Source organism: Heptranchias perlo, chromosome 23 (genome assembly GCF_035084215.1).
Source record: "Heptranchias perlo isolate sHepPer1 chromosome 23, sHepPer1.hap1, whole genome shotgun sequence".
Lineage (NCBI taxonomy): Eukaryota > Metazoa > Chordata > Chondrichthyes > Hexanchiformes > Hexanchidae > Heptranchias > Heptranchias perlo.
The window spans coordinates 42,438,519-42,451,291 of NC_090347.1; the positions used below are offsets into that span (position 1 = coordinate 42,438,519).

The following is a 12,773-nucleotide window of genomic DNA, read 5'->3' on the forward strand; positions in this document are numbered from 1 at the left end:
GATAAATGAATCAACAAAATACTCAACAGCAAAGTCCCTGAAGTGTGTAATAAAGTTAGGGTCATCAGCAATGGAACAGCCATACCTACAACTACACTGTGGGCAAGGACAGTGTCAGAACTCCCACAGTGAGGGATAATTGAGTTTAATAACAGCCCTCTCAACTTTACAAAGAGCCAATCTAATTGCATGGAGTTCCTTATTATTCCACAGGGAAAGGCTTATTTGCTAAGTAAGTGAACAGAGTCACTGTTTATTCAGGGTAAGAGTTACTCAATGTGTAACTGTACAGAGTTACTGTTTATTCAGCAGGGTAAGGATCACTCACTGTGTAACTGTACAGAGTTACTGTTTATTCAGGGTAAGGGTCACTCACTGTGTAACTGTACAGAGTCACTGTTTATTCAGGGTAAGAGTCACTCACTGTGTAACTGTACAGAGTCACTGTTTATTCAGGGTAAGAGTTACTCACTGTGTAACTGTACAGAGTTACTGTTTATTCAGGGTAAGGGTCACTCACTGTGTAACTGTACAGAGTTACTGTTTATTCAGGGTAAGAGTTACTCACTGTGTAACTGTACAGAGTTACTGTTTATTCAGGGTACGGGTTACTCACTGTGTAACTGTACAGAGTTACTGCTATTCAGGGTAAGAGTTACTCACTGTGTAACTGTACAGAGTTACTGTTTATTCAGGGTACGGGTTACTCACTGTGTAACTGTACAGAGTTACTGCTATTCAGGGTAAGAGTTACTCACTGTGTAACTGTACAGAGTTACTGTTTATTCAGCAGGGTAAGGATCACTCACTGTGTAACTGTACAGAGTTACTGTTTATTCAGGGTAAGGGTCACTCACTGTGTAACTGTACAGAGTTACTGTCTATTCAGCAGGGTAAGGATCACTCACTGTGTAACTGTACAGAGTTACTGTTTATTCAGGGTACGGGTTACTCACTGTGTAACTGTACAGAGTTACTGTTTATTCAGGGTAAGGGTCACTCACTGTGTAACTGTACAGAGTTACTGTTTATTCAGGGTAAGGGTCACTCACTGTGTAACTGTGCAGAGTCACTGTTTATTCAGAGTAAGAGTCACTCACTGTGTAACTGTACAGAGTTACTGTTTATTCAGGGTAAGGGTCACTCACTGTGTAACTGTACAGAGTTAGTGTTTATTCAGGGTAAGGGTTACTCACTGTGTAACTGTACAGAGTCACTGTTTATTCAGCAGGGTAAGGGTTACTCACTGTGTAACTGTACAGAGTTACTGTTTATTCAGGGTAAGGGTTACTCACTTTGTAACTGTACAGAGTTAGTGTTTATTCAGGGTAAGGGTTACTCACTGTGTAACTGTACAGAGTTAGTGTTTATTCAGGGTAAGGGTTACTCACTTTGTAACTGTACAGAGTTAGTGTTTATTCAGGGTAAGGGTCACTCACTGTGTAACTGTACAGAGTTACTGTTTATTCAGGGTAAGGATCACTCACTGTGTAACTGTACAGAGTTACTGTTTATTCAGGGTAAGGATCACTCACTGTGTAACTGTACAGAGTTACTGTTTATTCAGGGTAAGGATCACTCACTGTGTAACTGTACAGAGTTACTGTTTATTCTGGGTAAGGGTTACTCACTTTGTAACTGTACAGAGTTAGTGTTTATTCAGGGTAAGGGTTACTCACTGTGTAACTGTACAGAGTTACTGTTTATTCAGGGTAAGGGTCACTCACTGTGTAACTGTACAGAGTTACTGTCTATTCAGCAGGGTAAGGATCACTCACTGTGTAACTGTACAGAGTTACTGTTTATTCAGGGTACGGGTTACTCACTGTGTAACTGTAAAGAGTTACTGTTTATTTAGGGTAAGGGTTACTCACTGTGTAACTGTACAGAGTCACTGTTTATTCAGAGTAAGAGTCACTCACTGTGTAACTGTACAGAGTCACTGTTTATTCAGAGTAAGAGTCACTCACTGTGTAACTGTACAGAGTTACTGTTTATTCAGGGTAAGGGTCACTCACTGTGTAACTGTACAGAGTTACTGTTTATTCAGGGTAAGGGTTACTCACTGTGTAACTGTACAGAGTTACTGTTTATTCAGGGTACGGGTTACTCACTGTGTAAATGTACAGAGTTACTGCTATTCAGGGTAAGAGTTACTCACTGTGTAACTGTACAGAGTTACTGTTTATTCAGCAGGGTAAGGATCACTCACTGTGTAACTGTACAGAGTTACTGTTTATTCAGGGTAAGGGTCACTCACTGTGTAACTGTACAGAGTTACTGTCTATTCAGCAGGGTAAGGATCACTCACTGTGTAACTGTACAGAGTTACTGTTTATTCAGGGTACGGGTTACTCACTGTGTAACTGTACAGAGTTACTGTTTATTCAGGGTAAGGGTCACTCACTGTGCAACTGTACAGAGTTACTGTTTATTCAGGGTAAGGGTCACTCACTGTGTAACTGTGCAGAGTCACTGTTTATTCAGAGTAAGAGTCACTCACTGTGTAACTGTACAGAGTTACTGTTTATTCAGGGTACGGGTTACTCACTGTGTAACTGTACAGAGTTACTGTTTATTCAGGGTAAGGGTCACTCACTGTGTAACTGTACAGAGTTACTGTTTATTCAGGGTAAGGGTCACTCACTGTGTAACTGTGCAGAGTCACTGTTTATTCAGAGTAAGAGTCACTCACTGTGTAACTGTACAGAGTTACTGTTTATTCAGGGTAAGGGTCACTCACTGTGTAACTGTACAGAGTTAGTGTTTATTCAGGGTAAGGGTTACTCACTGTGTAACTGTACAGAGTCACTGTTTATTCAGCAGGGTAAGGGTTACTCACTGTGTAACTGTACAGAGTTACTGTTTATTCAGGGTAAGGGTTACTCACTTTGTAACTGTACAGAGTTAGTGTTTATTCAGGGTAAGGGTTACTCACTGTGTAACTGTACAGAGTTAGTGTTTATTCAGGGTAAGGGTTACTCACTTTGTAACTGTACAGAGTTAGTGTTTATTCAGGGTAAGGGTCACTCACTGTGTAACTGTACAGAGTTACTGTTTATTCAGGGTAAGGATCACTCACTGTGTAACTGTACAGAGTTACTGTTTATTCAGGGTAAGGATCACTCACTGTGTAACTGTACAGAGTTACTGTTTATTCAGGGTAAGGATCACTCACTGTGTAACTGTACAGAGTTACTGTTTATTCTGGGTAAGGGTTACTCACTTTGTAACTGTACAGAGTTAGTGTTTATTCAGGGTAAGGGTTACTCACTGTGTAACTGTACAGAGTTACTGTTTATTCAGGGTAAGGGTCACTCACTGTGTAACTGTACAGAGTTACTGTCTATTCAGCAGGGTAAGGATCACTCACTGTGTAACTGTACAGAGTTACTGTTTATTCAGGGTACGGGTTACTCACTGTGTAACTGTAAAGAGTTACTGTTTATTTAGGGTAAGGGTTACTCACTGTGTAACTGTACAGAGTCACTGTTTATTCAGAGTAAGAGTCACTCACTGTGTAACTGTACAGAGTCACTGTTTATTCAGAGTAAGAGTCACTCACTGTGTAACTGTACAGAGTTACTGTTTATTCAGGGTAAGGGTCACTCACTGTGTAACTGTACAGAGTTACTGTTTATTCAGGGTAAGGGTTACTCACTGTGTAACTGTACAGAGTTACTGTTTATTCAGGGTACGGGTTACTCACTGTGTAACTGTACAGAGTTACTGCTATTCAGGGTAAGAGTTACTCACTGTGTAACTGTACAGAGTTACTGTTTATTCAGCAGGGTAAGGATCACTCACTGTGTAACTGTACAGAGTTACTGTTTATTCAGGGTAAGGGTCACTCACTGTGTAACTGTACAGAGTTACTGTCTATTCAGCAGGGTAAGGATCACTCGCTGTGTAACTGTACAGAGTTACTGTTTATTCAGGGTACGGGTTACTCACTGTGTAACTGTAAAGAGTTACTGTTTATTTAGGGTAAGGGTTACTCACTGTGTAACTGTACAGAGTCACTGTTTATTCAGAGTAAGAGTCACTCACTGTGTAACTGTACAGAGTCACTGTTTATTCAGAGTAAGAGTCACTCACTGTGTAACTGTACAGAGTTACTGTTTATTCAGGGTAAGGGTCACTCACTGTGTAACTGTACAGAGTTACTGTTTATTCAGGGTAAGGGTTACTCACTGTGTAACTGTACAGAGTTACTGTTTATTCAGGGTACGGGTTACTCACTGTGTAACTGTACAGAGTTACTGCTATTCAGGGTAAGAGTTACTCACTGTGTAACTGTACAGAGTTACTGTTTATTCAGCAGGGTAAGGATCACTCACTGTGTAACTGTACAGAGTTACTGTTTATTCAGGGTAAGGGTCACTCACTGTGTAACTGTACAGAGTTACTGTCTATTCAGCAGGGTAAGGATCACTCACTGTGTAACTGTACAGAGTTACTGTTTATTCAGGGTACGGGTTACTCACTGTGTAACTGTACAGAGTTACTGTTTATTCAGGGTAAGGGTCACTCACTGTGCAACTGTACAGAGTTACTGTTTATTCAGGGTAAGGGTCACTCACTGTGTAACTGTGCAGAGTCACTGTTTATTCAGAGTAAGAGTCACTCACTGTGTAACTGTACAGAGTTACTGTTTATTCAGGGTAAGGGTCACTCACTGTGTAACTGTACAGAGTTAGTGTTTATTCAGGGTAAGGGTTACTCACTGTGTAACTGTACAGAGTCACTGTTTATTCAGCAGGGTAAGGGTCACTCACTGTGTAACTGTACAGAGTTACTGTTTATTCAGGGTAAGGGTTACTCACTTTGTAACTGTACAGAGTTAGTGTTTATTCAGGGTAAGGGTTACTCACTTTGTAACTGTACAGAGTTAGTGTTTATTCAGGGTAAGGGTTACTCACTTTGTAACTGTACAGAGTTAGTGTTTATTCAGGGTAAGGGTCACTCACTGTGTAACTGTACAGAGTTACTGTTTATTCAGGGTAAGGATCACTCACTGTGTAACTGTACAGAGTTACTGTTTATTCAGGGTAAGGATCACTCACTGTGTAACTGTACAGAGTTACTGTTTATTCAGGGTAAGGATCACTCACTGTGTAACTGTACAGAGTTACTGTTTATTCTGGGTAAGGGTTACTCACTTTGTAACTGTACAGAGTTAGTGTTTATTCAGGGTAAGGGTTACTCACTGTGTAACTGTACAGAGTTACTGTTTATTCAGGGTAAGGGTCACTCACTGTGTAACTGTACAGAGTTACTGTCTATTCAGCAGGGTAAGGATCACTCACTGTGTAACTGTACAGAGTTACTGTTTATTCAGGGTACGGGTTACTCACTGTGTAACTGTAAAGAGTTACTGTTTATTTAGGGTAAGGGTTACTCACTGTGTAACTGTACAGAGTCACTGATTATTCAGAGTAAGAGTCACTCACTGTGTAACTGTACAGAGTCACTGTTTATTCAGAGTAAGAGTCACTCACTGTGTAACTGTACAGAGTTACTGTTTATTCAGGGTAAGGGTCACTCACTGTGTAACTGTACAGAGTTACTGTTTATTCAGGGTAAGGGTTACTCACTGTGTAACTGTACAGAGTTACTGTTTATTCAGGGTAAGGGTCACTCACTGTGTAACTGTACAGAGTCACTGTTTATTCTGGGTAAGGGTCACTCACTGTGTAACTGTACAGAGTCACTGTTTATTCAGGGTAAGAGTCACTCACTGTGTAACTGTACAGAGTTACTGTTTATTCAGGGTAAGGGTCACTCACTGTGTAACTGTACAGAGTTACTGTTTATTCAGGGTAAGGGTCACTCACTGTGTAACTGTACAGAGTTACTGTTTATTCAGGGTAAGAGTCACTCACTGTGTAACTGTACAGAGTCACTGTTTATTCTGGGTAAGGGTCACTCACTGTGTAACTGTACAGAGTCACTGTTTATTCAGGGTAAGAGTCACTCACTGTGTAACTGTACAGAGTTACTGTTTATTCAGGGTAAGGGTCACTCACTGTGTAACTGTACAGAGTTAGTGTTTGTTCAGGGTAAGAGTCACTCACTGTGTAACTGTACAGAGTTACTGTCTATTCAGCAGGGTAAGGATCACTCACTGTGTAACTGTACAGAGTTACTGTTTATTCAGGGTACGGGTTACTCACTGTGTAACTGTACAGAGTTACTGTTTATTCAGGGTAAGGGTCACTCACTGTGTAACTGTACAGAGTTACTGTTTATTCAGGGTAAGGGTCACTCACTGTGTAACTGTGCAGAGTCACTGTTTATTCAGAGTAAGAGTCACTCACTGTGTAACTGTACAGAGTTACTGTTTATTCAGGGTAAGGGTCACTCACTGTGTAACTGTACAGAGTTAGTGTTTATTCAGGGTAAGGGTTACTCACTGTGTAACTGTACAGAGTCACTGTTTATTCAGCAGGGTAAGGGTTACTCACTGTGTAACTGTACAGAGTTACTGTTTATTCAGGGTAAGGGTTACTCACTTTGTAACTGTACAGAGTTAGTGTTTATTCAGGGTAAGGGTTACTCACTGTGTAACTGTACAGAGTTAGTGTTTATTCAGGGTAAGGGTTACTCACTTTGTAACTGTACAGAGTTAGTGTTTATTCAGGGTAAGGGTCACTCACTGTGTAACTGTACAGAGTTACTGTTTATTCAGGGTAAGGATCACTCACTGTGTAACTGTACAGAGTTACTGTTTATTCAGGGTAAGGATCACTCACTGTGTAACTGTACAGAGTTACTGTTTATTCAGGGTAAGGATCACTCACTGTGTAACTGTACAGAGTTACTGTTTATTCTGGGTAAGGGTTACTCACTTTGTAACTGTACAGAGTTAGTGTTTATTCAGGGTAAGGGTTACTCACTGTGTAACTGTACAGAGTTACTGTTTATTCAGGGTAAGGGTCACTCACTGTGTAACTGTACAGAGTTACTGTCTATTCAGCAGGGTAAGGATCACTCACTGTGTAACTGTACAGAGTTACTGTTTATTCAGGGTACGGGTTACTCACTGTGTAACTGTAAAGAGTTACTGTTTATTTAGGGTAAGGGTTACTCACTGTGTAACTGTACAGAGTCACTGTTTATTCAGAGTAAGAGTCACTCACTGTGTAACTGTACAGAGTCACTGTTTATTCAGAGTAAGAGTCACTCACTGTGTAACTGTACAGAGTTACTGTTTATTCAGGGTAAGGGTCACTCACTGTGTAACTGTACAGAGTTACTGTTTATTCAGGGTAAGGGTTACTCACTGTGTAACTGTACAGAGTTACTGTTTATTCAGGGTACGGGTTACTCACTGTGTAACTGTACAGAGTTACTGCTATTCAGGGTTAGAGTTACTCACTGTGTAACTGTACAGAGTTACTGTTTATTCAGCAGGGTAAGGATCACTCACTGTGTAACTGTACAGAGTTACTGTTTATTCAGGGTAAGGGTCACTCACTGTGTAACTGTACAGAGTTACTGTCTATTCAGCAGGGTAAGGATCACTCGCTGTGTAACTGTACAGAGTTACTGTTTATTCAGGGTACGGGTTACTCACTGTGTAACTGTACAGAGTTACTGTTTATTCAGGGTAAGGGTCACTCACTGTGTAACTGTACAGAGTTACTGTTTATTCAGGGTAAGGGTCACTCACTGTGTAACTGTGCAGAGTCACTATTTATTCAGAGTAAGAGTCACTCACTGTGTAACTGTACAGAGTTACTGTTTATTCAGGGTAAGGGTCACTCACTGTGTAACTGTACAGAGTTAGTGTTTATTCAGGGTAAGGGTTACTCACTGTGTAACTGTACAGAGTCACTGTTTATTCAGCAGGGTAAGTGTTACTCACTGTGTAACTGTACAGAGTTACTGTTTATTCAGGGTAAGGGTTACTCACTTTGTAACTGTACAGAGTTAGTGTTTATTCAGGGTAAGGGTTACTCACTGTGTAACTGTACAGAGTTAGTGTTTATTCAGGGTAAGGGTTACTCACTTTGTAACTGTACAGAGTTAGTGTTTATTCAGGGTAAGGGTCACTCACTGTGTAACTGTACAGAGTTACTGTTTATTCAGGGTAAGGATCACTCACTGTGTAACTGTACAGAGTTACTGTTTATTCAGGGTAAGGATCACTCACTGTGTAACTGTACAGAGTTACTGTTTATTCAGGGTAAGGATCACTCACTGTGTAACTGTACAGAGTTACTGTTTATTCTGGGTAAGGGTTACTCACTTTGTAACTGTACAGAGTTAGTGTTTATTCAGGGTAAGGGTTACTCACTGTGTAACTGTACAGAGTTACTGTTTATTCAGGGTAAGGGTCACTCACTGTGTAACTGTACAGAGTTACTGTCTATTCAGCAGGGTAAGGATCACTCACTGTGTAACTGTACAGAGTTACTGTTTATTCAGGGTACGGGTTACTCACTGTGTAACTGTAAAGAGTTACTGTTTATTTAGGGTAAGGGTTACTCACTGTGTAACTGTACAGAGTCACTGTTTATTCAGAGTAAGAGTCACTCACTGTGTAACTGTACAGAGTCACTGTTTATTCAGAGTAAGAGTCACTCACTGTGTAACTGTACAGAGTTACTGTTTATTCAGGGTAAGGGTCACTCACTGTGTAACTGTACAGAGTTACTGTTTATTCAGGGTAAGGGTTACTCACTGTGTAACTGTACAGAGTTACTGTTTATTCAGGGTAAGGGTCACTCACTGTGTCACTGTACAGAGTCACTGTTTATTCTGGGTAAGGGTCACTCACTGTGTAACTGTACAGAGTCACTGTTTATTCAGGGTAAGAGTCACTCACTGTGTAACTGTACAGAGTTACTGTTTATTCAGGGTAAGGGTCACTCACTGTGTAACTGTACAGAGTCACTGTTTATTCTGGGTAAGGGTCACTCACTTTGTAACTGTACAGAGTTACTGTTTATTCAGGGTAAGGGTTATTCACTGTGTAACTGTACAGAGTTACTGTTTATTCAGCAGGGTAAGGGTCACTCACTGTGTAACTGTACAGAGTTACTGTTTATTCAGGGTAAGAGTCACTCACTGTGTAACTGTACAGAGTTACTGTTTATTCAGGGTAAGAGTCACTCACTGTGTAACTGTACAGAGTTACTGTTTATTCAGGGTAAGGGTCACTCACTGTGTAACTGTACAGAGTTACTGTTTATTCAGGGTAAGGGTCACTCACTGTGTAACTGTACAGAGTTAGTGTTTATTCAGGGTAAGGGTCACTCACTGTGTAACTGTACAGAGTTACTGTTTATTCAGGGTAAGAGTCACTCACTGTGTAACTGTACAGAGTTACTGTTTATTCAGGGTAAGGGTCACTCACTGTGTAACTGTACAGAGTTACTGTTTATTCAGGGTAAGAGTCACTCACTGTGTAACTGTACAGAGTCACTGTTTATTCTGGGTAAGGGTCACTCACTGTGTAACTGTACAGAGTCACTGTTTATTCAGGGTAAGAGTCACTCACTGTGTAACTGTACAGAGTTACTGTTTATTCAGGGTAAGGGTCACTCACTGTGTAACTGTACAGAGTTAGTGTTTATTCAGGGTAAGAGTTACTCACTGTGTAACTGTACAGAGTTAGTGTTTATTCAGGGTAAGGGTCACTCACTGTGTAACTGTACAGAGTTAGTGTTTATTCAGGGTAAGGGTCACTCACTGTGTAACTGTACAGAGTTAGTGTTTATTCAGGGTAAGGGTCACTCACTGTGTAACTGTACAGAGTTACTGTTTATTCAGGGTAAGAGTCACTCACTGAGTAACTGTACAGAGTTACTGTTTATTCAGGGTAAGGGTCACTCACTGTGTAACTGTACAGAGTTAGTGTTTATTCAGGGTAAGGGTTACTCACTGTGTAACTGTACAGAGTTAGTGTTTATTCAGTGTAAGGGTTACTCACTGTCTAACTGTATGGAGTGACGGTTTACTCTATCGGTACACCTGCATTATCCGGAAGAATATTTCAAAATCACAAATCTCGATAAGGAGAATGTTCAAGCAGTATCATTACCGGGCTGAGTGTACGTCCAGGTCACGTTATCCTGCAGGTTCACACTCACAGTCCCTGGGTCGGGCTCAGGCAGGTGAGAGGAGTGTGGAGGGGATGTGGAATGGGTCACTTGGGCACTTCCATCACCAAATTTCCATCTGATTACAAAAAAGGCAAAGTAACTGAACAGAAAACACACAAACACAGAGACCCCCATCCCCCCTTACACACACGTACACATACACACAACACCTACACGCAGGCACACTTATGCACAACCGCGCAAATGCACCCCTATGCACATGCACCCAAGCACACACATTAACACACCTACATGCACCCATACCCATGCACAGCCTACACACACGCACAAACACGCCCGCACCTACACACACGCCCGCACCTACAAAAACACATGCACCTGCACACACACTCGCACACACACACCTACACACCTCGGAAACTACACACACACACACACCTACACACCTCGGAAACTACACACACACACACACACACACCTACACACCTCGGAAACTACACACACACACACACACACCTACACACCTCGGAAACTACACACACACACACACACACACGCACCCACACAGCCCCGCACCTGCACACACATGCTCGCACCAACAGACACACCCCCTCACCAGCAGCGATACACACGCATCCGCACCTACACACACCCGCACTTACACATGCACACACACACACGCACACACACCTACACACAAGCATGCACGAGCACCTTCACACAAGCACCTACAAACACTCACGCACAACTACATACACGCGCATGCACATCTACATACACCTACAAACACCCACACCTACACTCATGCACACCTACACACTCACCTACATACAAGCACACGCACACCTACACTGGTGTCTCACCGGAACGTGACCTCTGCTAAACTGTCCGCTTTGATTTTGAGGATGAATCTTCGTGGCTTGTTAACAGGGATCATGCTGGACACGTTAATAAACTGTGGATCCATTAGGGGGAGCATGGTGTCTGCTTCCAGCTCAGTCTCCACACTCTGTCTGCTCACAGGATTCATTGCCGTTAGCTGTAAAAAAAAATACAGCAAAAGACTACAGGCTGGATTCTAATCGAGGGGTTCGGGTGGTTTATATATAGAATAACAGATACTCGGGAGTGAGTTACAGGCTGGAATCTAATCGAGGGGTTTGGGTGGTTTATTTATAGAATAACAGATACTCGGGAGTGAGTTATAGGCTGGAATCTAATCGAGGGGTTCGGGTGGTTTATATATAGAATAACAGATACTCGGGAGTGAGTTACAGGCTGGAATCTAATCGAGGGGTTCAGGTGGTTTATATATAGAATAATAGATACTCGGGAGTGAGTTACAGACTGGAATCGAATCGAGGGGTTTGGGTGGTTTATATATAGAATAGCAGATACCTGGGAGTGAGTTATAGGCTGGAATCTAATCGAGGGGTTTGGGTGGTTTATTTATAGAATAGGGGATACCTGGGATTGAGTTACAGGCTGGAATCTAATCGAGGGGCTCGGGTGATGCCATCCCATAAGCGTGAAGCCCTAATGAGATCCATCTTGGCACTGAGAACAACTGCAGAAGTGCAGTTGTGAGATTCCGTTCCTCGTGTGGAGCCTCATCAGACTGCAGCACAGAGAGTCAGGGCCATTACACTGAAGGGCCGATTCAGCAACCGGCTAATCTCCTAACTAATGACGCTATATACTGAGAGTCAAATTCCTAGCAGAAAGTTAACTGGACCAGCCACATAAATACTGTGGCTACAAGAGCAGGTCAGAGGCTGGGTATTCTGTGGCGAGTGACTCACCTCCTGACTCCCCAAAGCCTTTCCACCATCAACAAGGCACAAGTCAGGAGTGTGATGGAATACTCTCCACTTGCCTGGATGAGTGCAGCTCCAACAACACTCAAGAAGCTCGACACCATCCAGGACAAAGCAGCCCACTTGATTGGCACCCCATCCACCACCCTAAACATTCACTCCCTTCATCACCGGCGCACTGTGGCTGCAGTGTGTACCATCCACAGGATGCACTGCTGCAACTCGCTAAGGCTTCTTCGACAGCACCTCCCAAACTCGCAACCTCTACCACCTAGAAGGACAAGAGCAGCAGGCACATGGGAACAACACCACCTGCACGTTCCCCTCCAAGTCACACACCATCCCGACTTGGAAATATATCGCCGTTCCTTCATCGTCGCTGGGTCAAAATCCTGGAACTCCCTTCCTAACAGCACTGTGGGAGAACCGTCACCACACGGACTGCAGCGGTTCAAGAAGGCGGCTCACCACCACCTTCTCAAGGGTAATTAGGGATGGGCAATAAATGCTGGCCTTGCCAGCGACGCCCACATCACAAGAACGAATAAAAAAAAAAGGAACAAAGATGCTAACAAAATTTCTAGGAAGAGGAATCCAGGAGCAAGAGGAGGAGTGAGAGATTGTCACACAGTCAAAACAATTAAACTGACAGATCTTTAGATTGTATAAAACCAACCAGAGTAAGACAGGTCGGAGAGAAGAGACAGGACCATCACAGAGAGAGGAGACAGAACCATCAGAGAGAGAGGAGACAAAACCATCACAGAGAGAGGAGATAGAACCATCAGAGAGAGAGGAGACAGAACCATCAGAGAGAGAGGAGACAAAACCATCAGAGAGAGAGGAGACAGGACCGTCAGAGAGAGAGGAGACAGAACCATCA

General features: G+C 42.5%; 1 protein-coding gene across 1 annotated transcript in view; it reads right to left on the reverse strand.

Moving 5' to 3' along the window:
• pkd1b (polycystic kidney disease 1b) overlaps positions 1-12,773 on the reverse strand; it is a 146,001-nt gene that overhangs the window by 90,744 nt on the left and 42,484 nt on the right. Inside the window, exons 9-10 of the mRNA XM_068004381.1 lie at positions 10,937-11,112; positions 10,052-10,188 (exon numbers count right to left, since the gene is read on the reverse strand). Coding sequence (XP_067860482.1) covers positions 10,052-10,188; positions 10,937-11,112 — 313 coding nt within the window. The remainder of the gene's footprint in view (positions 1-10,051; positions 10,189-10,936; positions 11,113-12,773) is intronic.